This window comes from Sus scrofa, chromosome 3 (genome assembly GCF_000003025.6).
Source record: "Sus scrofa isolate TJ Tabasco breed Duroc chromosome 3, Sscrofa11.1, whole genome shotgun sequence".
NCBI lineage: Eukaryota > Metazoa > Chordata > Mammalia > Artiodactyla > Suidae > Sus > Sus scrofa.
In genome coordinates this window covers 58,205,285-58,231,946 of record NC_010445.4, presented here as the reverse complement: position 1 = coordinate 58,231,946, position 26,662 = coordinate 58,205,285, and the positions used below count along the sequence as shown (strand labels likewise).

At 40.9% G+C, this 26,662-nt stretch overlaps 1 protein-coding gene across 2 annotated transcripts in view; it reads right to left on the bottom strand.

Annotated features, from left to right (window-relative positions):
• CHMP3 (charged multivesicular body protein 3) overlaps nucleotides 1–25,026 on the bottom strand; it is a 72,332-nt gene extending 47,306 nt beyond the window's left edge. Inside the window, exon 1 of one of the 2 annotated variants that reach the window (XM_003354734.4) lies at nucleotides 24,794–25,026. In XM_003354734.4, the coding sequence (XP_003354782.3) occupies nucleotides 24,794–24,838 (45 nt within the window). In that variant the 5' untranslated portion in view covers nucleotides 24,839–25,026. Of the gene's footprint in view, nucleotides 1–24,315; nucleotides 24,633–24,793 lie in introns of those variants that run through there. The other variant, XM_013995984.2, reaches the window with a different exon arrangement.

Here is a 26,662-nt window from a genome sequence, read left to right as displayed (position 1 = left end):
TGTGGCAGGAAAGGCCAAGTGGAAGGTTGGCTGTGACCTATGCACTCGAGGAAGGGCCACATCCCTCCCTGTGGAGAGACCAGAATCATCAAACCTCAACCTGCTGAACCTCCTTGGCCTGGCCACAGAAGACTGAGGGTGCCTGGGCCCCTCAGCCCCCACACCTATCCCTCCACTGGAGGCTCAGGAAACTCTGCGGGTTGCAGGTGAGCTGATCTCTTTATCGACATTCGGGCCATTTACCTGGCATTACCTGAATTTACAGGCCCCACGCACCCCCCTCAGGTCTCTATTGTGGGGACTGACGGCCTACTCTCCAAATGCTTAACGATACCCACTCTAAACTGCACCTCATCACGAACACCCTTCAGCCATTCATTCTGATACTACCCAGGTGCCCAACCCCAATTCTTGGGAGATATTCAACCTAAATTCAGAGGCTCCCTTACATTTCTCACACCTGCCTCCATCACCAACCCCTCCTCCTCCTCACTCCTCCAGAACCTGAGAAACCACCTCTCCCAGCCTCCGCTGTTTTGCCCAAGAATGGGATACCTCCACCCCTTCCACAGCTCGACAGCATGCTCCCATTCAAATTAAGTTAAAAGACCCATCCACAGACCCCTGCCAACCCCAATATCCTTTGTCCCTTGAAAGTAGAAGGTGCCTCCAACCTATTGTTAACCACCTTCTTTCTCCTAACTTACTCTAACCCACTCACTCCCCACTGAACACTCTAATCCTACCAGTAAAAAAGTCAGAAGGCCCTTACTGCCTCGCTCAGGATCTCCCCATTAAAAACCAGGCAGTCCTTACAACTCACCCTGTGGTTCCTAACCCCTACACCATCCTACCCCTTATTCCCCCAGATACCTGCCACTTCATGGTACTCGATCTGAAGGATGCCTTCTTTCCTATCCCTTTACACCCAGACTCTCGGGACCTTTCCACCTTCACCTGGACAGATCCTGACACCTACCAATCAAGTCAGCTTACCTGGATAGTCCTTCCCCGGGGTTTTCCAGACAGGCCCTAGCTTCTGATCTCACCACTCTTGATCTCATCCCCAGTACCCTCCTTCAACAAGTAGATGACCTCTTATTCTGTAGCCCATCTCATGACACTTCTTTTCAGCTCACGGCAACACTTTTAAATCACCTGGCTGACAAAGGATATCGGGTCTCTCTCACCAAAGCTCAACTTTCTGCTCCAGGTCAAATATCTCGGACTGTCTATCACCCACCCACCTACCCCCACCTTACCCAGCCCCAACTTCGTGCTATCACTGTGGACAGAAAACAGCTCACTGCCTCTCTCTCTCTTCTCACTTTCCAACAGGAACTCCTATCTTACCTTGACCTTGTGGAATTCCTCCATATCTGGACCCCCAACTTCAGGCTTTTGGTCCGTCCCTTATACCAAACCACCAAAGGGCTCTAACGGAGCCAATGGACCCTGCTGTCACTATTACAGCTCCCTTCCATAAATTACAGCAGGCCCTTATCTCCGCCCCTACTTGCTCCCTTCCTGACTTATCACAACCCTTCAAACTCTACAACAGAAAGAGAAGGAAGAGCACTTGGTCTGTTGGGACACGATAAGGGACCAGATAGTCAAGTTGTTGCCTACCTTTCAAAGCAGGTAGATGCCACGGTCAGGGGATGGCCAGCTTGTCTGAGAGCCCCAGCCGCAGCTGCCCTCCTAACATTCGAGAGCAAAAAAACTCACCTTCGGACAGTCTACCAGAGTCTATTCCACACATAACCCCCGGACCTTCTCTCATATAAAGCCATTCAAAGTCTTTCTCCCTCTGGTAGACAGGAGCTTTATCTGGCTTTTATCAAGTCACCCAACATACATTTAGCCAGAGGCCCCCATGCCGACCCTATCTGGCTACCTTTTCACCCATCCCAGACAGGAAACCTTACATTCCTGCGAGGAAATTTTAGATTTCAAAACACTGTACCTCGCTAACATTTCACACCATCCCTTGCCTAAGGCTTCTCATAACTGGTTTATTGATGGTGGCTCCTCTCAGGATGGAAAGAGGGTGGCAGGATATGTGGTGGTTTCTCTTGAGGAGGTCACAGAATCTAACCCCCTTCCAAGAGGAACCACCTCCCAAAAGGCAGAAGTAATTGCCCTTACTCGAGCCCTGGTCTTAGCTGCAGGACAAGAAGCAAACACTTACACCGACTCCAAATATGCCTCCCATATCCTTCACTCTCATGCTGAGATCTGGGAAGAGAGGGGGTTCCTCACCATGAAGGGCTCCCCATAATCAAAGCTCCCTTAATCCTTAAGCTTCTCCAAGGCAGCTATTGGCATTCATTTATGGGGCATCACGTGGGATGTGATCCCCTCATTCAGGGTAACCATGAGGCAGATACAGAAGCTGAGAGGGCTGCTCTACTCCAAGCCCCTTCCCCTCAACTCCTAGCTCTTCCATATGTTACAGCACAACACTCCTGGAAGGGCAATCCTTCTTAGCATCTGGAACAGTCAGGGAAGGTGCGGGACTAACAATACAAGCAAAGTACCTCCTACCCAAGGACCAAGCTCGGCACATGTTAAGGGACATTCGTGATTCTCCACACAATGGGTAAAATCCTTTCTAACAACTCTGAAGGCACTCGGGGCATTTTCCCTCTCTTCTTCACTCTTCCCTGTGACACGATCCCCTTATACTCTTCCACCAAGCATTTATTGGGAAAACAGATCCCTCTCTCTAGATTAACAGTCCTCTATGAAGAGACCATACTGTCCTTATCCAGTCTGCTTCCACCGAACTTTTAACCCCCCATGTCCCCTCCCGCTACAAACACCATCTATACGAGCTGCTGCCTCTTTGTATCTTCACAGTCATATCCTCAGCTTCTTGTGGGAACCACTACTACACGGAGACTGCGACTACCCATGGAGATGGATCACGCGCCTTCTGGATCCTTCTTGAAAGACTGTCCCATGCATGAGAGCCCCAAATCTTCCTTTTCCACCTTACTAACCCTCATACTTCTCTCTCAACACCTGCCCTCTCCTGGAGGGTCTCGTCAATCCCCTCACCCCTACTGTCCAGACTAGAGCACAGGCTACTAATCTAACCAAGGGCTGGATTTGTCTGAAAACTTTTCAGGAGTCCTCAACAGTCTTACGGGCCTTTTTAAGTCCAGAGATCCTTCTTAGCCTAACTTTAAATTATCATAAGCCTCCATTTTCCCAAAAGATCAATAGCTTGAGACTGATTTAAGTAAATTTCCAGGAGTCTCTCAACTGACAGGGGAAGTTACTCATTTGGCTGAGAAGACCTTTCTCTGTTTCTAACATAGATAAGACTACAACCGGTCCTTACCCCTAGGATTCCTGAACATTTCTTACTGCAACCACACACTCTCACTCAATGCAACTACAGGTACATGGATGCCTATGGGTCCCCAAATGCCTGGCGGCAACAAACACGCTCTAACACTTAGAAAATTTCCAAAGTGCCATACAAAAACGTATGAACATAATCTGTCTTTAATAACTCTCACACTATACACCCTTTGGGCTGATTAAACAGACTCTCAACCAACCCTTGGCTAATGGAAGTTTTACCTCAACTGGACCAAAAAATGACCTCTTTCATCTTTTATTCCAAAATCTGCTCTGTCAGCACTCTCCAAAAGTAGAGGCAAAAAGACAACAAGGAAGAAAAAACAGGTAGCCTCCACACCGTCCTATGCCCAGAAGTCATAGAAAGATGCCTCCATTGCCATCACTACTGCCCTCTCTTTATTAGGACCTGGATACTTCTTATGTGGCAGTGACCTGCCTGGTGCTTCCAGGACATTGGTCAAGTACATGTACTATAGTCACACGAGTGCCCAAGGCGCAAATCCGACAACCTCACGAAATGGCTGCCTCAGATTTAATTCCTCATCTAGGGTCATTCTTAGCACAGTTACATCTCCTCTTTAGGATGTTTTCAAGGTTCATCTACGGTGAGGCTGGTACTTACTTTCTTTTTACGGCTGAAAAATAGATAAATGAGTTGCATACAGTGGACTATCTGTCCACTGACAGACATTTGAGTTGTTCATTAGCTGCTGAGCCACGAAGGGCACTCCACTATTATAAAACAGTTAAGAAAAATAGGAGTTGGAGTTCCCGTCGTGGCGCAGTGGTTAACGAATCTGACTAGGAACCATGAGGTTGCGGGTTCGGTCCCTGCCCTTGCTCAGTGGGTTAAGGATCCGGCGTTGCCGTGAGCTGTGGTGTAGGTTGCAGACGCGGCTCGGATCCCGCGTTGCTGTGGCTCTGGCGTAGGCCGGTGGCTACAGCTCCAATTCAACCCCTAGCCTGGGAACCTCCATATGCCGCAGAAGCGGCCCAAGAGATAGCAACAACAACAACAACAAAAATTAAAAAAAAAAGAAAAATAGGAGTTCCCATTGCGGCTCAGCGGTTAACAAACTCCACTAGGATTCATGAGGATATGGGTTAGCTCCATGGCCTTGCTCAGTGAGTTAAGAATCCAGTGTTGCTGAGAACTGTGGTGTAGGTCGCAGAAGTGGCTTGGATCTGGCGTTGCTGTGGCTGCAGTGTAGGCCTGCAGTTGTAGCTCTGACTTGACCCCTAGCCTGGGAATTTCCATATGCCACGGGTGCAGGGCCACCCCCCACCAAAAAAGAAAAGGATTTTGTCTTCATTTATTCTTTCCATAATACTCTGTATTCATATAGGCCCCAATTTCTACCTGTATAATTTTACTTATCCCTGAAGACCTTTTTATAATCTTTTTTTTTTTTTTTTTTTTTTTGTCTTTTTGCTATTTCTCTGGGCCACTTCTGCGGCATATAGAGATTCCCAGGCTAGGAGTCTAATCGGAGCTGTAGCCGCTGGCCTACGCCAGAGCCACAGCAACGCGTGATCCAAGCCGCGTCTGCAACCTACACCACAGCTCACGGCAACCCCGGATCCTTAACCCACTGAGCAAGGCCAGGGATCGAACCCGCAACCTCATGGTTCCTAGTCGGATTCGTTAACCACTGCGCCACGACGGGAATTCCCCCGAAGACCTTTTTAAAATCATTTAGCCCAGATCTGCTGTGATGCATTCCCCTCAATTTTTGTTTGTCTGATAAAGACTTTATTTCACCTCTTTTGAAAGAGCTGGATGTAGAATTCGAGGTTGGTGATTCCCCCCCCCCCAAAAAAAAAAATCTCACTTCACTCTTTTTGCTTACATAGTTTCTAACAAGAAGTTTTTTGTAATTCTTTTCTTTGTTCCTCTATAAGTGAGGTATTGTTTTCTCTGTCTTCTTTCAAAATTTCCTCTTTGCTTTGGTGTTCCGCATTTTGAGTATAACTAGTTGTTGTTTTTTAAACTGTTATCTCACCTTTTGTTCTGTTTATTTCTACATTTGTGGTTTGGTGTCCATGATTAATTTTGGAAAGTTCTCAGCCATTATTATTTCAGATATTTTTCTGCACTGTGTTCTTTTTTTCCCTCTTTCTGATATTCAGTTACATCTTTACATTATAGTAAAGAAAAGGAGCCAGACATAAAAGGCCCATATACTGTACGATTTTCCTTTATAAGAAATTAGACTACAAGAGCAGATAGGTAGTCACCAGATGCTGTGGTGAGATGAGAATATAAGCAGTAATTGCTTAGAGATTACAGGATTTTATTCTGGAGTGATGAAAATGTTTTGGAACAAGACAGAGGTAGTGGCTACACATTATGAATGTGCCAAATGCCACAGATTTGTTTAGGGTAAAATGGTCCATTTTATGCTATGTAAATTTATACATCAAAGAAAATAAAGAAAAAATAGGGAAGGAGGGTAAGAGGAAGGGAGGGAGGGAGGGAGGGAGAAAAGAAGAAAGGGAGGGTAGCTGTTGTTAAGACAAAGATTCCAACACAAGAACACTTATCAGGGTAACAGGCATTAAGTAAAGATTCAGTTCGAAGGATAAAACAATCCTTAATGTGAATGCACTTAAAAACAGAGCATTAAAACAAATGAGGGAAAAACTGATCCTACTGAAAGAGGAAACGGACAAATCCACTATTACAGATGGAACATTAAAAACCTCTCTTTAGATAAGTGACAGATGGAACAGACAGGAAATCAGTAAAGATACAGCTGACCTGAACAGAATTATCAATCAACTTGATCTGACATTTACTTATTTATTTTTATTATTACTCAATGAATTTATTACATTTATAGTTGTACAATGATCATCACAATCCAATTTTCTAACTGACATTTAAAGACTACTCATCCAATAACAGAATACTTATGACTTCTCAAGCTCATATGGAAACACTCCTCAAGACAGACCACTTTCTGGGCCATAACACACACACTCTAACAAATTTTTTAAAAAATAAATCACACAAAGTATGTTCTGAGACCACAAAGAAATTAAGCCAGAAATCAATAAACAGAAAAATAACTGGAAAATCCCTAAATATTTGGCTATTAGACACACACCTAAATTAACACAAGGTTGAAAGAAAAACTCTCAAGAGAAACTTAAAATTTTTTGAATTAAATGAAAGTGAAAATAAATACAACTTATCAAAACGTGTAGAGTGCGGTGAAAGCACTGAGAAATTTTTTATGGTATTAAATTCATGTATTAGAAGAGATCTAAAAAAAATCAATAATCTAAGATTCTATTTTAGAAAACTACAGAAAAAAGAGCAATTTAAGCCTAAAGCAAGCAGAGGAAAAGAAATAATAAAAATTACAGAACCAATGAAATTGAAAAGAGAACACTAATAGAAAATCAATGAAGCCAAAATCTGGCTCTTTAAAAAAAGATCAATAAAATATAGTGTTCCTTACAATGGCAAAAAGGCAATCCCTTCAATAAATGGTGCTGGGAAAACTAAACAGCTACATGTAAATGAATGAGATTAGAACACTTCCTAACACTATACACAAAAACAAACTCAAAATGGATTGAAGACCTAAGACTAGATACTATAAAACTCTTAGAGGAAAACATAGGCCACTCTCTGACATAAACCACAGCAGTATCTTCTCAGATCCACCTCCTTGAGTAATGACAATAAAATAAGAAATAAACAAATGGGACCTAATTAAACTTAAAAGTTTTTGCGCAGAAAAGGAAACCCTAAACAAAATGAAAAGACAACCCACAGAATAGGAGAAAATATTTGCAAATTAAACTACTGACAAGGGATTAATCTACAAAATATATATACACCTCCTGCAGCTCAATAAAAAAAAACAAACAACCCCATCAAAAATGGGCACAAGATCTAAACAGACAATTCTCCAAAGAAGATACAGATGTCCAAAACACACGAAAAGATGTTCAACATCACTAATTTTAGAGAAATGCAAATCAAAACTATTATGAGGTATCAAAAAGTCTACAAATTCTGGATAGAGTGTGGAGGAAAGGGAACCTCTTACACTGTTGGTGGGAATGTAAATGGATGCAACCATTATGGAATACAGTATAGAGATTCCTCAAAAAAACTAAAAATAGAGTTACCATTTGATCCAGCAATCCCAGTCCTGTGCATCTACCCAGAGAAAACTATGACTCAAAAAGATACATGCACCCCAATGTTCACTGTAGCACTATATACAATAGCCAAGAAATGGAAGCAACTTAAATGTCCATCAACAGAGGAGTGGATGAAGATATGGTACATATCCACAACAATACAATGGAATATTATTCAGCCATTAAAAGGAAAGAAATAATGGCATTTGCAGCAGCAAGGTTGGACCTAGAAATTATCATGCTAAGTGAAATTAGTGAGACACCAATGTCATAATGCTTCACTTATATGTAGAATTTAAAAAAAATGATACAGTGATCTTCTTTGCAGAACAGATACTAACTCACAGACTTTGAAAAACTTATGATTACCAAAGGAGACAGGCTGGGAGGGGAGGGATGGGCTGGGGGTTTGGGATGGAAATGCTGTAAAACTGGGTTGTAATGATCACTGCACAACTATAAATATAATAAAATTGACTGAGTTAAAAGCCAAAAAATAAAATAATAAAATATGGAGTTTCTGCCCTGGCGCAGTGGGTTAACAAACCGGCTTGTCCTTGTAGAGGCACTGGTTTGCTCCCCGGTCCTGCACAGTGGGTTAAGGATCTGGTGTTGCTGCAGCTATAGCTCAAGTCACAGCCCTGGCTTGGAGTCAATCCCTGGCCCAGGAAATTCCATATGTCACAGATACGACCAAAAAAAAAAAAAAATAAATAAATAAATCAATACAATAAGTAAGCCTCTAGGCCAGGCTAACAAGGGAAGAAAAAAAAAAAAAAAAGGGTGAAGACAAGTTTTCCAACATCAGAAACACAAAAGAGGGCATCACTACTGATCCCATGGAGAATAAGATGATAATAAAGGAATATTATGCCCAATTCTATTCTCACGAATTTGGTAAATTACTTGAAAACCTACGAAAACTCACACAAGGAAAAGTAGATTATCTAAACAGGACTATTATTAAAGTAATTGCTTCAGTACTTACTAACTTCCCAAAGAGAAAGCACCAGGCACAGATGGTTTCACTGGTGAATTCTACCACAGATTTAAGGATGAAATAACAATGCTCTACAAAATCTTCAAGCAAATATAAGAGGAAATGGTTCTTAAATCATTTCATGAGGCCAACATTATCCTGATATCAAAACCAGATAATGACATTCATTATCTGGTTTTTTCTTGTCATTATCAGATAATGACAAGAAAACTAAAGACCAATCTCTCTCCTGAATATAGATGTAAAAATCGTCAACAAGATGTTAGCAAATTGAATGCAAAAATGTATAAAAAACAGTTATAAGCTACAACCAAGTGTGATTTATTCTAGGTACGTGAGGTTGGCTCAACATTCAAAAACCAGTCACTGTAATCCATCACACATCACATGAACTGACACAGATAAACCATCTGACAACATCCTAAACTTAGAATAAAAACTCTCCAGAAGCCTGAATAAAAGGAAAATTCCTCAATTAAAAAAAAAAAAACACCTGCAAACCACCTCACCCCAAACTATAGTTAACATAATAGTTAGTGGCAAGAAATTAGAGGCTTTCTCTCTAAGGTATGGAACAAGGCAAGGATACCATCTCTCTATTCCTATTCAACACTGTGATGAAGTCCTAGAGAACACAATAAGAAAATAAAGGCATATGCACTTAGAACAAAACAATTAAACTGTCTTTTTCTCCAATGAAATTTTACGTAAATATAAATATATATATATATATATATATATATATCCACACATATGTAAATATATATATATCCCAAAAATAATAAAAAAAAAATCTCCAAGAATTAACAAACAAGTACGGTAAAGTTAAAGCAATCCTGAGGAACAAAAACCAAGCAGGAGGCAGAACTCTCCCAGAAACCCACAGTAATCAAGACAGTGTGGTACTGATACCAACACAGACATACAGACCAATGGAATAGAATAGAGAACCCAGAAATAAACCAAGACACCTACAGTCAATTAATCTTCGACAAAGGAGGCAAGAATAGAAAATGGGAAAAAAGAGTCTTTTCAGCAAGTGGTGCTGGGAAAACTGGACAGCCACATGTAAATCAATGAAACTGGAACACACCCTCACACCATGCACAAAAATAAACTCAAAATGGCTGAAAGACTTTGACATAATACACCATCAAACTCCTATAAGAGAACACAGGCAAACTTATTCTCTGACATCAACCTTACAAATGTTTTCTTAGGTCAGTCTCCCAAGACAATAGAAATAAGAGCAAAAATAAACCAATGGGACCTAATCTGACAAGGTTTTGCATGGCAAAGGAAAGCATTGGAAAAAAAAAAAAAAAAAAAAAGACAACCTATGGATTGGAAGAAAATAGTTCCAAACGATGCAACGGACAAGGCCTAATCTCTAAAATAAACAACTTGTACAATTCTACAGCAAAAAGCCAACAATCCAATGGAAAAATGGGCAAAAGACCTGAATAGACATTTCTCCAAAGAAGATATACAGATGGCCAAAAAGCACATGAAAAAGTGCTCAACATCACTGATTAGAGAAATGCAAATCAAAACTACTATGAGATACCACCTCACACCAGTCAGAATGGCCATCACTAATAAGGCCCCAAATAACAAGTGCTGGAGGGGGTGTGGAGAAAAGGGAACCCTCCTGCACTGTTGGTGGGAATGTGTAGTTTTCTAAGGTACCTCCATACTCTTTTCCACAGTAACTGCACTGTTGGTAGGTTGTTTCCATGTACAATTACTGTGGAAAAGAGTATGGAGGTACCTTAGAAAACTACACATAGAATTACCGTATGACCCAGCAATCCCACTCTTGGGCATATATCTGGACAAAACTTTCCTTGAAAAAGACGCATGCACCCATATGTTCACTGGAGCACTATTCACAATAGCCAAGACATGGAAACAACCTAAATGTCCACTGACAGACAGATGGATTAAGGAGATGTAGTACTACTCAGCCATAAAAACGAACAAAATAATGCCATTTGCAGCAACATGGATGGAACTAGAGACTCTCATAGTAAGTGAAATAAGTCAGAAAGAAAAAGACAAATACCATATATCATTTATATCTGGAATCTAATACACGGCACAAATGAACCTTTCCACAGAAAGGAAAATCATGGACATGGAGAACAGACTTGTGGTTGCCAAGGGGGAGAGGGTGGGGGAGGGAGTGGGATGGACTGGAAATTTGGGGTTAATAGATCAAACTATTGTCTTTGGAATGGATAAGCAATGAGATCCTGCTGTACAGCACTGGGAACTATATCTAGTCACTTATGATGGAACATAATAATGTGAGAAAAAAAAAGGTATATTATGTATGTGTGACTGGGTCACCTTGCTTTACAGTAGAAAATTGACAGAATACTGTAAACCAGGTATAATGGAAAAAAATTAAAGTCATTTTAAGAAAAAAGTATAGCAACGTTGGAGAAGATTAATAAAAGTTAACTGCCTTTCAGCAATATACCAGTAATAAATAAATGGCATCTGATATTTACCATAGCACTAAACAAAACACTAAAATACTCAGGTACAAATCTAACAGTATGTGGAGATCTATATGTAGAAAACTACAAAAATGTGATAAAAGAAACCAAAGAAAATAAATAAATGGAGGGGGAACGGATTAAGATGGCGGAATAGAAGGACTGGAGCTCAACTTCACTCCTAAAGACAACAAAATTCACAACTAAAGACTAAGCATTCTTCACCCAAATGGACCGGAAACCTTAAAAAAGATATCCAACTCCAGAAGAAAAAGAAGAGGACACATCAAGAGGTAGTAGGGGCAATTTCGTGATATAAACAACCCCACACCTCCCAGGTGGGAAGCCCCACAGACTGGAAACTAACTGGGTCACAGAGACTCACCTACAGGAGTGAGAGTTCTGAGCCCCACATCAAACTCTCACGTGTAGGGATCTGGCACTGGGAGAAAGAGCCCCTGGAGCACCTGGCATTGAAGGCCAGTGGGGCTTGTGCGCATTCTTGACCCCATTCTTAAAAGGCACACACAGGCTTTCACAAGTACTGGGTTCCATGGCAAAGCTAAGTCTCCATAGGAATCTATGTCACACCTGACTGCAGTTCTTGGAGGACCTCCTGGGAAAACAGGGGTGAATGTGGCTTGTTGTGAGGGAAGGACACTGGAAGCAAAGCTCTCAGCAATATTCAGCAGCTGTGCCTTTCTCTGGAGATGGCCATTTTGGGAAAACTTGGCGCCACCCATCAGTGCTGAGAAGGCCCTGGGCAAACAACAATCCAGGTGGGATCACAGCCCTGCCCCTCAGTAAATAGGCTACCTAAGACCCCTCAGGCACACAGCTGCCTCTAATCCCATCCAGAGACAAAGCCCCACCCACCAGAGGGATTAGAATCAGCTCCACCTACCAGTGGACAGGCATCAGCCCCTCCCATCAAGAAGCCTACAGCAAGCCCCCCATACCAACTTCAGCCACAAGGGCGGCAGACACCAGAAGTAAGAGAGGCTGCAACTCTCTTATCTGTAAAAAGGTCACCACACCAAAAACCTATAAAAAGAAAAGACAGAGAACTATAACTCAGATGAGGGAGAAAGGAAAAACCCCAGAAAATCAGCTAAGCCATGAGGAGATTCTCAGCCTCCAGGAAAAAGACTTTAGACTGTTGATGCTGAAGATGATGCAAGACGTTGGAAATAAACTGGAGGCAAAGATGGATAACTTACAGGAAACACTGAGCAAAGAGATACAAGATACAAAACTTAAGAAGAGATGCGAAATACAATAACTGAAATAAAAAATTCACTAGAAGCAGCTAACAGCAGAATACAGGAGGCAGAATGAGTAAGTGAGGTGGAGGACAGATTGGTGGAAATTACAGATGCAGAACACAAAAAAGATTGAAAACAAATGAAAGAGTCTCAGAGAACTCTGGGACAACGTTAAACGCACCAACGTCTGTATTATAGGGGTGCCAGAAGGAGAAGAAAGAGAGAAGGGGACAGAAAAAACATTCCAAGAGATAATAGATGAAAACTTACCTCACATGGGAAAGGAACCACTCACTCAAATCCAGAAAGCACAATGAGTACCATACAAAATAAAACCAAGGAGGAATACACCGAGACACATATTAATCAAACTGACCAAAATTAAAGACAAAGAGAAAATCTTGAAAAGCAGCTAGGGAAAAGAAACAAGTAACATACAAGGGAACCCTGATAAGGTTATCAGCAGATTTTTCAGCAGAAACTCTGCAGGCCAGAAGGAAGTGGCATGACATACTCAACGTGATGAAAGGAAAAAACCTCCAACCAGGATGACTTTACCCAGCAAGGCTCTCATTCAGATTTGAAGGAGAAATCAAAACCTTCACAGATAAGCAAAAGCTGAGAGAATTCAGCAACACTAAACCAGCCTTACAACATATACTAAAGGAACTTCTATAGGCAGAAAAGAGCAAGAGAAGGAGGAAAGAAAAAAGAGCAACAAAAACAAATCCAAAGCAATTAAAATGGCAATAAGAACATACATATCAATAATTACCTTAAATGGTAATGGACTAAATGCCCCAGCCAAAAGACATAGACTGGATGAATGGATACAAAAACAAGACCCATATTATGCTGTCTTAAAAAGACCCACTTCACTTCTAGGGACACATACAAATGGAAAGTGAGAGGATGGAAGAAAATATTTCATGCAAACGGGGATCAAAAGAAAGCTGGAGTAGCAATACTCATATCAGACAATGTAGACTTTAAAAAGAAGAATATTTTAAGGGACAACGAAGGACATTACATAATGATCAAAGGGTCAATCCAAGAAGATGATATAACAATTTTAAATATCTAAGCACCCAACACAGGTTCACCACAATATATAAGGCAACTGCCTACAACCTTAAAAGGAGTAATTGACAATAACACAATCATAGTCAGGGACTTTAACACCCCACTTACAGCAATGGACAGATCAACCAGACAGAAAAATCAATAAGGAAACACAGGCCCTGAAGGATGCATTAAACCAGATGGACTTAATAGATATTTATAGGACATTCCATCCAAAAGCAACAGAATACACATTCTTTTCAAGTGCACATGGAACATTCTCTAAGATTGATCACATCCTGGGTTACAAGTCCAACCTTGGTAACTTTAATTGAAATCATATCAAGCATCTTTTCCAACCACAATGCTATATGACTAGAAATCAACAACAAAAAAAAACTACAAAAAACACAAACACATGGAAACTAAACAACATGCTACTAAACAACCAATGGATCACTGAAGAAATCAAAGAGGAAATTAAAAAATACCTAGAAGCAAATGACAATGAAGATACAACACTCCAAAACCTATGGGATGTGGCAAAAGCCGTTCTAGAGGAAAGTTTATAGCAATACAAGCCCACCTCAGGAAACAAGAAACAGCTCAAATAAACAAGCTAACTTTACATCTAAAGCAGCTCAAGAGAGAAGAACAGACAAGACCTAAAGTTAGTCGAAGGAAAGAAATCATAAAGACCAGAGCAGAAATCAATGAACTAGAAACAAAGAAAACCATAGAAAAGATCAATGAAACAAAAAGCTGGTTCTTTGAAAAGATCAACAAAATTGAAAAACCGTTAGCCAGACTTACCAAGCAAAAAAGAGAGAGGACTCAAATCAATAAAATTAGAAATGAAAAAGGAAAAGTAACAACAGACATCACAGAAATACAAAGGATCATAAGAGACTACTATATGCAACTATATGCCAATCAAATGGAAAACCTAGAAGAAATGGACAACTTCTTAGAAAAGCACAATCTTCCAAGACTAAACCAAGATGAAATAGAAAAGATGAATGGACCCATCACAAGAACTGAAATTGAAACTGTGATTAAAAAACTTCCAACAAAAGTCCAGGACCAGATGGCTTCACAGGTGAATTCTATCAAACATTTAGAGAAGAGCTAACATCTCTCCTTCTGAAACTATTTCAAAAAAACAGCAGAGGAAGAGATATTCCCTAACTCATTCTATGAGGCCACCATCACCCTGATACCACAACCAGACAAAGATACCACAAAAAAAGAAAACTATAGGCCAATTTCACTGATGAACATTGATGCAAAAATCCTCAATAAAATACTAGCAAACCACATCCAACAATACATTAAAAGGATTATACATCATGATCAAGTGGGATTTATCCCAGGGATGCAAAGGTTCTTCAATATCTGCAAATCCATCAGTGTGATACAACACATTAACAAACTGAAGAATAAAAACCTCTCAATAAAAATAAAAATCCTCTCAATAGATGCGGAGAAAGCCTTTGACAAAATCCAACACACATTTCTGATAAAAACCCTTCAGAAAGTGGGCATAACGGGAACCTATCTCAACATGATAAAGGCCATATATGATAAACCCACAGCGAACATCATTCTCAATGGTGAAAAGCTGAGAGAATTCCCTCTGAGATCAGGAACAAGACAAGGATGTCTGCTCTCACCACTACTCTTTCAACATAGTTTTGGAAGTCCTAGCCACAGCAATCAGAGAAGTAAAAGAAATAAAAGGAATCCAAGTTGGAAAGGAAGAAGTAAAACTATCCGTATTTGCAGATGATATGATACTATACCTAGAGAATCCTAAAGACTCTACCAGAAAACTGTCAGAGCTCATCCACGAATTTGGCAAAGTTACAGGATACAAAATTAATACACAGTAATCGACGGCATTTCTATACACTAACAATGAAAGAGCAGAAAAAGAAATTAGGGAAGCAATCCCATTTACCATCACATCCAAAAGAATAAAATACCTAGGAGTAAACCTAAGGAGACAAAAGACCTGTACTCTGAAAATTATAAGACACTGATGAAAGAAATCAAAGATGACACAAATAGATGGAAAGATATACCATGCTCATGGATTGGAAGAGTTAATATTATCAAAATGACTATACCACCCAAGGCAATCTACAGATTCAATGCAATCCCTATCAAATTACCAAGGACGTTTTTCACAGAACTCAAACAAAATATTTTAAAGTTTGTTTGGAAGCACAAAAGACCCAGAATAGCCAAAGACATCCTGAAAAAGAAAAATGGAGCTGGAGGAATCAGGCTCCCGGACTTCAGACTCTACTACAAAGCAACAATCATCAAAACCGTATGGTACTGGCACAAAAACAGACATACAGATCACTGGAACAGGATAGAAAGCCCAGAATTAAACCCACACACCTACAGCCAACTCATTTATGACAAAGGAGGCAAGGATATACAATGGAGAAAGGACAGCTTGTTCAATAAGTGGTGCTGGGAAAACTGGACAGCCACATGGAAAAGAATGAAATTAGAACACTCCATAACAGCATACACAAAAATCAACTCCAAATGGATTAAAGACCTAGATGTAAGACCAGTCACTATAAAACTCAGAGGAAAACATAGGCCACTCTCTGACATAAACGACAGCAACATCTTCTCAGATCCACCTCTTGGAGTATTGACAATGAAAACAAAAATAAACAAATGGGACCTACTCAAACTTAAAAGTTTCTGCACAGCAAAGGAAACCCTAAACAAAACGAAAAGACAACCCACAGAATGGGAGAAAATCTTTGCAAGTGAATCAACTGACAAGGCATTCACCTCCAGAATTTATCAACACCTTCTGCAGCTCAGTACAAAAAAAAGCAACATCACCATCAAAAAATGGGCAGAGGATCTAAACAGACAGTTCTCCGAAGAAGACATACAGATGGCCGAGAAACACATGAAAAGATGTTCAACATCACTCACTGTTTAGAGAAATGCGAATCAAAACCACTATGAGGTACCACCTTACACCAGCCAGAATGGCCATTATCCAAAAGTCTACAAACAGTAAGTGCTGGAGAGGGTGTGGAGAAAAAGGAACCCTAGTACACTGTTGGTGGGATTGTAAATTGGTGCAACTGCTGTGGAAAACAGTATGGGGATTCCTCAGAAAACTTAAAATAGAACTACCATTTGATCCAGAAATCCCACTCCTGGCCATCTATCCAGAGAAAACCACGCCTCGCAAAGACACATGTATTCCAATGTTCATTGCAGCACTATTTACAATAGCCAAAACATGGAAACAACCTAAATGTCCATCGACAGAGGAGTGGATCAAGAAGATGTGGTACATGTACACAATGGAATATTACTCAGCCATTAAAAAGAACGAAATACTGGCATTTTTAGCAACATGGATGGACTTAGAAATTATCATGCTAAGTGAAGTCAGCCATACAATGAGACACCAACATCATATGCTATCACTTACAGGTGGAATCTGAAGAAAGGACAGACTGAACTTCTTTGCAAAACAGATGCTGACTCAGACATTGAAAAACTTATGGTCTCCAGAGGAGACAGTATGGGGGGGGTGGGATGTGCTTGGGCTGTGGGATGGGAATCCTGTGAAATCAGATTGTGATGATCATTATACAACTACAGATGTGATAAATTCATTTGAGTAATAAAATAATAAATGGAGAGATATCCCATGTTCATGGACTAGAAAATTAAATATTAAACTATCAGTTCTTCCTGACTTCATCTGTAGATTCAATGTAATCCCAATCAAAAGCACCAGAATCTATTCTGTAGATTTCGAATGGATTTTAAAGTTTATATGAAAAGGCAAGTATCCTGGAATAGCCAAGGTAACAGTGAAGTAAAACAAAGCTGGAGGATTACACATTACCCAATTTCAAGACAGTATAAAGCCACAGTATTTTAAGACAGAGTAGCTGGCTAAAGAACAGACACATGGATCAATGGAACAGAATAGAAAGCCTAGAATTAGACCCACACAAATACATGCAAATGATCATATAACAAATAGATATTCATTCCACAATGAAAGAAAACTAGTTTTTAAATGGCCCTAATTTTTTTTTTTTTGGATACTCCTGCAGCACACAGAAAGTTCCCTGGCTAGGGACCAACACCACAGCAGTGACAATATCAGGTCCTTAACCCAATAAGCCACTAAGGAACTCTGAAACGGCCTAAATTCAAATTTTCCAATAGTGTTGATTAAGCTCAATCTCCATTTTATTAACATCCTAAAATAATAAATTTTACCTTACATTTATACTTGGTGAAGTATATCTATGATTAGAAGGCTCCAGTTAATTCACTGAGGCATGAACTCAAGCAATTCAATAACTATGCAAAAGGTAGCAACTAGCTAATAGAACAGAAAATCTTTCTTTCCCTAAATGTTAGCAATGGTCAGCAAAAAAGAACATATTTTCTGAACTTGGTCTTTAAGTCTCAGCTTAAATGCTACTTTGGAGGCCTTTCATGACCCATAGGATAAGTTAATCCCACTTACAGTATAATTACATAGAACCCTGTACCTCCTCTCTTCTGTAAACACTATATTAACTATGTTAAACTAATCTAATGATATATAATATACTGATATTAATGTGTATACACATTATAGGATGTATGCTCCAGAAGGTTAAAGACTTTTTTTTCCTTTTTAGGGCTGCACCTGGGGCATATCCAAGTTTCCAGGCTAGGGGTCGAATGGGAGCTGTAGCTGCAAGCCTATGACATAGCCTACGCCACAGCCAAGTGGGATCCGAGCTGTGTCTGCAACCTACACCACAGTTCATGGCAACACTGGATCCCCGATCCACTGAGCAATGCCAGGGATTGAACCTGCATCCTCAGGTGTACTACCTGGATTACTTCCCCCTGAGCCACAACTGGAACTCCCTCAAAGACCTTTTTTTATTCACTAACCCCTTGCACAATGTCTGGTACAAAGAAAAGGCTCAATAATTACCTGCTGAATTTAAATGCATGAAGTGTGTGTTGTGAGGAAACAGCATAAAATTTCTGTCATCAAAGGAGTTCCCCTGGTGGTGCAGTGGTTAATGAACCTGACCAGTATCCTTGAGGACACAGGTTCAATCCCTGACCTCACTCAGTAGGTTAAGGATCCGGCATTGCCCTGAGCTGTGGTGTAGGCCGGCAGCTATAGCTCTGATTCGACCCCTAGCCTGGGAACTCCATATGCTGCAGGTGCAGCCCTAAAAAGACAAAAAAAAATTTCTGTCATCAGAAACAATTTACCAAAATCTACAGAAACTTTCTATGTATGTCTTTAAATGTCAGAGATAAAAAGGTTCATAAAACCTGTCAACAATTTTTTTTAACTTACTAAAACAAAAGGGATTTTCCTGGAAGAAAAACTTAACCTAAGAGAAATGGGAAGAACCAAAATTATCCAGCCATGACCCAGATCAGTGGTTCTCAACCTGACTGCAAACAGAAGTCACCTGGGACACTCGATACCAATTTAATTAGGCTGGTAATAGAGCCCAAGTGATAGGCAGTACTTAACATTTCTCCAGGTAAATCTAATGTTCTGTTAGTGTGAAACAAAATCCTGTAAGAAAGAGTTCGAGAAACTGTATCAAATCAAACAAGTCTCATAACTGTAAAGATCACTACAATAAACAAGAAACTGAAAACTGATAAAAAGGAAAATTAATAAACCTTTATTTACAACCAATGGGGTTGGGGTAACAAAAGAATTTAGAACTTTTAAGTTAAACTGAACATAAGCAAAAAGTATGATATAAAGAAGTCAAATTGTAAATTAGATAGTATGCTCTGAAAACCACAAGAAATCTACAGAGAGTTACACACTATCAAGATATATACTTTATTCAAATGTATTCATAGAGTCTACTCCATGTCAAGCACAGTAGGCATAGGAAACTAAAGTAAGAGCCATTTCCTACAAATAGTGTGGAAACAAAGGTAAGTGAAATGGAAAACAAAATGACTGAATGTCTTCATCCTTCACTGAAATTAAGAGGACTGAAGACTTAAATATGGAATGCAAAACTGTTTCTTTAAAGAAGACAATATAGAATAGCTTTATGATTTCAGATTAGGAAAGGATTTATTAAACAAGACAATAAAAAGGAATTAAGGAACAGACATCTATAACGAAATTAAGAATTTTAATTCATTGTAAGATACCACTTAAAGGAGGGAAAAGGTCAGAAATTTGGAGAAGACATTTGTAACTGTATAAATGATAATTAAAAGCATTGATAAAGACTTAGTATCCAGAATATATAAAGATTTCCTAGGAATGAATATCTTTTCTCTTTCTCTTGAGGGCTGTACGTGCAGCATATGGAAATTGCTGGGCTAGGGGTCAAATTGGAGCTGCAGCTGCCGGCCTACACCACAGCCACAGCCAATCTGAGCCGCATCTGCGACCTACACCACAGCTCGAGGCAATGCCAGGTCCTTAACCAACTGAGTGGGACCAGGGATCGAACTTGCATCCTCATAGATACTAGTTGGGTTCATTTCTAGCAGGAACTTTTTTTTTTTTTAAATTCAAGTCTCAATTTTGTATCTGCAAATCCACAGGATGAATTTGCTTCTGGATGTTACTTCTTCAAAGACCTAATTTGTTTCTGGCAAGCATCTAGCCTAAGAACATTGGCAACTGATTCTTCATTAACCCTAATGAATCCAATTAGTGATAGGGGTAATTTGAAACTGGACTTCAGTCTTTGTAAAGGCCAGTTTATTTCCAGCTGTTACTACTAAGGCGTATCCTTTCAGAGTTCCCACCAAAAGCCCTGGAAACTTAACTGGCTCCCTCGTCCTTCATGTACCCTGAACTAAAATTTTTGAACACCCTAACCACAGGGTCTCTCAATAGCTCTTGTCAAATTTTCAACTTCTCAACACTGCATGAGAAATCAAAGGATCTCTTTAGGGGGAAAAAGTGGTCCTGGTTCCTCTAATCTATGTTCCACCCAAACATATCCTGCATTTGCACTTCATTTTGCTTGTAATGCCTCCCCTTGCCTAATCTTACACCAAGCCATCCACCTGGCTAACACCTCTTGTGAAAGGTCCCAGATAGCCTCCCTGACCAGGTCCTCTTCCCTACTCTGAGCAGTTAATCACGCCCCCCACTGTGACATCAAAGATCTTGTACATACTTATTGCTCTTACCCTAAAATACAAGCATTTGTTCACGTTTCTTCCAAAACTTGGTATATTCTTTGAAGTTGTCATCCAGTGTCTTATTTTCGCAAACCTGGTGTCCAACCCAATGAACACTAAAATATCCCAGTAAATGTTTGGTGTATGAATTTAGTGAATGACACTTTCTCTTCATCTCCATCTCCCTTTCTCATTTTCCTCTCCCTTTGGATAGCATCTCACAACAATGAATCATGACTCAGTCTATGGGTATTAGATTTCAGAATTGTGATGTCATAAAAGGCAATTACATACTCCACCCAAAGGCTAAATCATCAAAGTCCTTAAGTAAGGATAGCACACTTTTCCAGCAGAACCTCAAGTCCAAGAGAGGAATCTCTTTCAAGCAGAATCTCATGTCCTTTTGATTCCTACTGCAAGACATTCTAAGGTCTCTAAATGGATTATAAGGCTCCTCATCCGCAGCCCACCCAATCTGGTCTTAAATTGACACTTTAAGATAGAACAAGTTTCACTACTAAGATGTCTCCATCAAAGTATCTGAGATGTCTGGGGGCAAAGACTTTAGTCTGTCAAGCCCCTTATACAGCTAATGTTTCTTTGAAGTATCCCTTGAAACAATGCCCATCTTAGGACTTGACTGTTTTTTTCTGGGGTTTTTTTTTTTGTGGGGGGGTGGGGTTTAGAGCCGTGCCTGTGGCAAATGGAAGTTCCTGAGCTAGGGATCAAATTGGAGCTGCAGCTGCCAGCCTACACCACAGCCACTGCAACGTGGGATCTGAGCGGCATCTGCAACCTACACCACAGCTTATGGCAATAGCAGATCCTTAACTCACTGATGGAGGCCAGGGAATTGAACATGCATCCTCGTGAATACCAGTCAGGTTTGCTAGCACTGAGCCACAATGGGTATTCCCAGGACTACTTGATTTTGAATCTTAATCTTATTGAGATACTCATTCACTCAACATCGCACAACATTTATGTAGCACCTACTCTGTGCTCTGGGACCACCACCCATAACATGTTTATATTACTTGACCTGACGACATGGCCCAAATGACAAACCATGATGGTGTGGCATGGCTGCATCTGGCCCCTGCTTATTCTGTGCTGGCACTGGGACCCACACATCCTCATCTTCCAGCCTCTGGTATAAGGCACACTATAAATTTATCTTTTTTTGTTTTTGTTTTTGTTTTTGTTTTTGTTTTGTCTTTTCTAGGGCCGCACCTGTGGCATATGGAGGTTCCCAGGCTAGGGGTCCAATTGGAACTGCAGCTTCCGGCCTAGGCCAGAGCCACAGCAATTCGAGATCCGAGCTGCATCTGCAACCTACACTACAGCTCATAGCAACACCAGATCCTTAACCCACTGAGTGAGGCCAGGGATCAAACCCACAACCTCATGGTTCCTACATGGATTTGTTAATCACTGAGCCATGACAGGAACTCCCTATAAATTTATCTTAACTCAAGAGTTGCCCAGTTGACTCTATAACATTAGGTCAATTCCTTTAACTTTTTCCTTTAACTCTTCTCCCTGCCAACATTATCTTGATTTTTTTAAAGTATTCTTTTCTGGGCTTTTATAAAGTTGAACTTATCAATTTTTCTCCTTCTCCCTCTTAACAAAATGCCAAACTAACTAAAACTAAAATGTCAGACATTGCTTGTCTTCTTATTCACATATTGTTTCTCAATACTTGTGTTTCCACTGCTCTACAGAGGAAAAAAGTATTTCTCATTCCTGCTTTATTGGCACTTCCTGGAATTACAAATTCAATGCCAAATAACTGGCAGGTGACAAAATACGTTCCTTGGTCATAAATCACAAAGTATAAAGAGAGCTTGGTAGTAGCTGAACCTAAAGTAAACAGAGATGCTCTTCTGACAAATTAGAACAAGACATAATCAGAATTCAAAGGGGAGCTTGGAGTACTGTGAAGGGGGCTTGAAGAAAATTGTGAGCAGGGTATTTCCAGAACCAGTTAAAGTAAGTAATACTAAAAATCCTATTAAATAGCTAAGAAGCAATTCACAGGTGGGAGGTGTGTGGAAAATATGATAGTGGAGCCACATCATTTCTAATCACACCAGTCTGAGGAAATCACTTCAACCTCTGAATGCCCAATCCACATAAATTGTTTTCTTTTGCTTTGTTTAAGGGCCGCACCTGCAGCATATGGATGAAGTTCCCAGGCTAGGGGTTGAATTGGAGCTGCAGCGCTGGCCTACACCACAGCTCAAAGCAACGCCAGATCCTTAATCTTGAGTGAGGCCGGGGATAGAACTTGCATTCTCATGTATACTAGTCAGATTTGTTACTGCTGAGTCACAAAGGGAACTCCCAAGAGTTGTTCTTGAAATGCTTATCTTACTTTCTAGACGCTAAGTTCCTCGGCTTTTTATTTCATCTTTACAATATTCCTCTAGCAGGTGTATTTAAAATAACCAAATCTCATGCATCAACCCTGTGATTTTTAGGTGTTAATTTACTTTACCAGGTAGGTTACCCTACTCAAGAGTTATACTGACATCAAGCTCTTAGCAATTACATCTATCATTTAAAGTAGTCTTAAGTGCTATACAAGTAATATATATATATACTAGAGATCAGTTTAAATAGTAATGAAACTGTTTTCCCGGAATCTTCTCACTTTATGAAATGGCAAAGCCAAGGCCAAACATTGAAGGTAATGGTCTTTCCTAGCATCAAAAATACACTTCTACAATAATAAGCACCTTAGAATATATATATGCCACCAAACATGCATCTATATAATGCTCTAGAGTTTGCATAATAATGCACACACTTCTACCTCATTTAAGCTCCACAATGTTTATTTTTACCAGGGAGTAAAACTGAGTAAGTTGCCTGAAGGAGCTAATATCTATTATTCAGAACCAATAATTAACATACAATTGACATCAACACATGTATTATGTGCCAGTATGATGTACTATATTGGGATTTTTTTGTTTTGGCTGCGCCCTGGGCATACAAAACTTCTGAGGCCAGAGATCAAACCTGTACTAGAGCAGTCACCCAAGCCTCACTACCAACAATGCCCTATCTTTAACCCACTGAGCAACCAGGGAACTCCACATTGGTTTTTAAAATCTGCCTGCCAGAGCTGAACAAGTGAGATCACTTCTTCAAAGATTTTAGGCTTTTTTTCCATTATGTATAAGTCTAACCTGGGTACTGTAAAGCTTCTGACACTTTAACATAAATATTTACCACTGGCGCTCTTGTCAGAATTAACGTTATGATTCAATAGATCTTAGACAGGAACCAAGATTTTTTTAACAAGCTGCCAGGTGATGCTGATGCTGCTGATGCTGTTGGTCTGCACTTTAGAGGGTTGTAGAATATATAATTTATCCTAACTAGCACCAGTAGCTAAAACTTATCATGCTTTCGCCTTCAGTGAGTCCGAAGTGATACTATTATATTCCTGCTTGATATCCAAGACTGAGGCACACAGAGATGAAATTTCCTTAGATCACAAAGCTGATTATGTGGAGAACCAGGATTCAAAGTTAGGCACACTGCCTCTGCAGGGCACTCTCAACCGCTCCACAGTATCCCGACGTGATCTCAGCTGACAGGCAGATTCAGAACTCTAAGCCAGGTCCAGAGTTATTATCTTCGGTACCACTCTTCGAAGTGGGGTCTGGGCTATGACTGTGCGGTTGGTGTCAACATAACGTTGTTGGGAAGCGGAATGAGAACCAGAGCCTACCTCTCAACACGCCGCACTGTGTGGGGAAAGGGCGGCAAGCGCCTATACCGCTCCGTGATCGGGAAGGGGGTCCTCGAGGACAGCTCACCTGCTACGGGCAGGTACGCCCATGCCCGTGGGCGGACTGAGGGGGGCGGGGCCTGCGCCCGGGATAGGTTCCGGGAGGGACGTACCAACGCCGGCAGAGGAAGGGGTTCCAGAGGCCAGGACGGCGCTGCTGCCTCCGCGCCCCGTGCCGAGCCTGCATAACTCTTAACCTAGCCCTCGGCTCCTCTGCGGAGCGCTGTGGTACAGAGGTTTTCTTTCGCCACAACTGGCTCCTAAGAGACTTCCTCCGGCCCCTCGACCGAGTGGGAGGCCCCGGAAATGGGGGCCGAGCGGTACCTGGCCAGCCGCGGGGAAAGAAGGTCCAGTCCACCACCAACTCCACTGAGCCCTTACAAACCCACCCACTCAGTGCCGCCGCCGTAGCCCTTACCAGCTCTTTGGGCGGCTTCTCTTGGGTTTTACCAAACAGCCCCATGGTGAACTGAACTCGTCTTGCCCCTTCCGGCTCTCCGTTCCCTGCGCCCAGGCAGGTCACGGGCAGCCGCCTGGGCGGGGCGGGTTAGGGAAGAGGAGGCTGGACGCCCGGAGTCGGGAGCGGCCGCTGGGGTCCTGGTGCGCATGCGCCGAACTCATGCGCAGATTTAGGTCGGCGGAGTCAACGCTGAAAGATTGACGCGATTGCGCACTTGCTGGGAGGGGATTTGCTGACCCACGTGACGAGTTAGCTGTGTTTTCTTAGGCCTGGGAGGTGATTCCTCCGAAAGATGCGATTTTATTGACTGCACCTGGTGATTACAGCTGCGTTGCTCGCGCTGTATTGTTGCGCCGGAATTCTTTATCTTTACCAACAAGGTACTTTTACAACCACTTTCCGAACAGCTTCACCCTTCTGTCCCGTAGGTACCTTACTTGTAGCAAGGCAGCAGTGACCTCTTCTTCCTCCCGCCGGACCTTCTCCTTCCCTATGTTGTCTCTGCCATCACTAAGTCACTAAACCTGGGTATCATCTCTTCTCCACCTCTTACCAGGTCCCAACAACTGTAACTTTTTTTTTTTTTTTTAACTCCAGCCTTCTAATGCCAAATGTCACAGCTTTGTGCAGGCCATCGCCATTTCCAACGTGGATGATTCCTACCAGCCATTTGTGTGTGTGCTTGTGTGGTCCTTCAATCCACGCAGACCATAACCTTAATCAAATTCTCAAAGGAATCTGTGACGAAAAAGGACTGGTCGCATTTTACTGGGCAGCCTGATTGAACCAACAATTACTTCCTTTGCTGATGGTGAAGCATCCACTCATTTAGTGCCTCAACCCCAACTCCCATCTCTGGTGGGAATGGAAAATGATACAACCATTCTGAAAATATTTTAGCAAGTTGTTTAAATAATAAACGTTTATCTCAAGCCATTCCACAGCCAGCTATTTATCCAAGAGGGGGGGGAAACACGTCCTTACAGAGACTTATACAAGTATCCTTATTTGTAATTGCCAAGAAATGGAAGTAATCCAAATGTCCATCTCAACAGGAGAATGGATAAAATAATTGTGCTAGATCCGTACAGTGGAATACTACTTGACAATAAAAAAAGAAACTGTTGATACATGCAACAGCATGGGTGAATCTCAGAATAATTTTGCTGAGTGAAAGAAGCCCCCCCAAAAAAGTGTACATTCTGTATGATTTCATTTATGTGACGTTTTACTAAATGCAAACTAATCTATAATGGCAGAAAGTAGATTATTGGTTGTTAGGAGACAGGGGTTGGTTTCCCAAGAGGTGGCAAAGAGGGATTACAAAGAGACATAAGGAAAATTTGGGGGGTGATGGATAATATGTTGTTTGTGGGGGTGGTTTCACACATATATGCAATATCAAAAATTGGACACTTTAACATAGAAGCAACCTAAATGTCGAACAGAATAGATAAAGAAGATGTGGGGTGTGCATGCATATGTGTACACACACACACACACACACACACACAAAATGGAGTACTACTCAGCCATAAAAAAAGAATAAAATAATGCCATTTACAATAACATGGTTTGACCTAGAGATTATCATAGTAAGTGAAGTAAATCAGACAAAGACAAATATTATGTGATATCACTTATATGTTGAATCTAAAAAAGTGATAGAAATGAACTTAGTTACAAAATAGAAATAGATTCACAGGCAGAAAACAAACTTATGGTTACCAAAGGGAAAAGGCAGGGAGGGATAAATTAGGACTTTGGGATTAATAGATATACATACTACTATATATAAAATAGATAAGAGACCTAATGTATAGCATA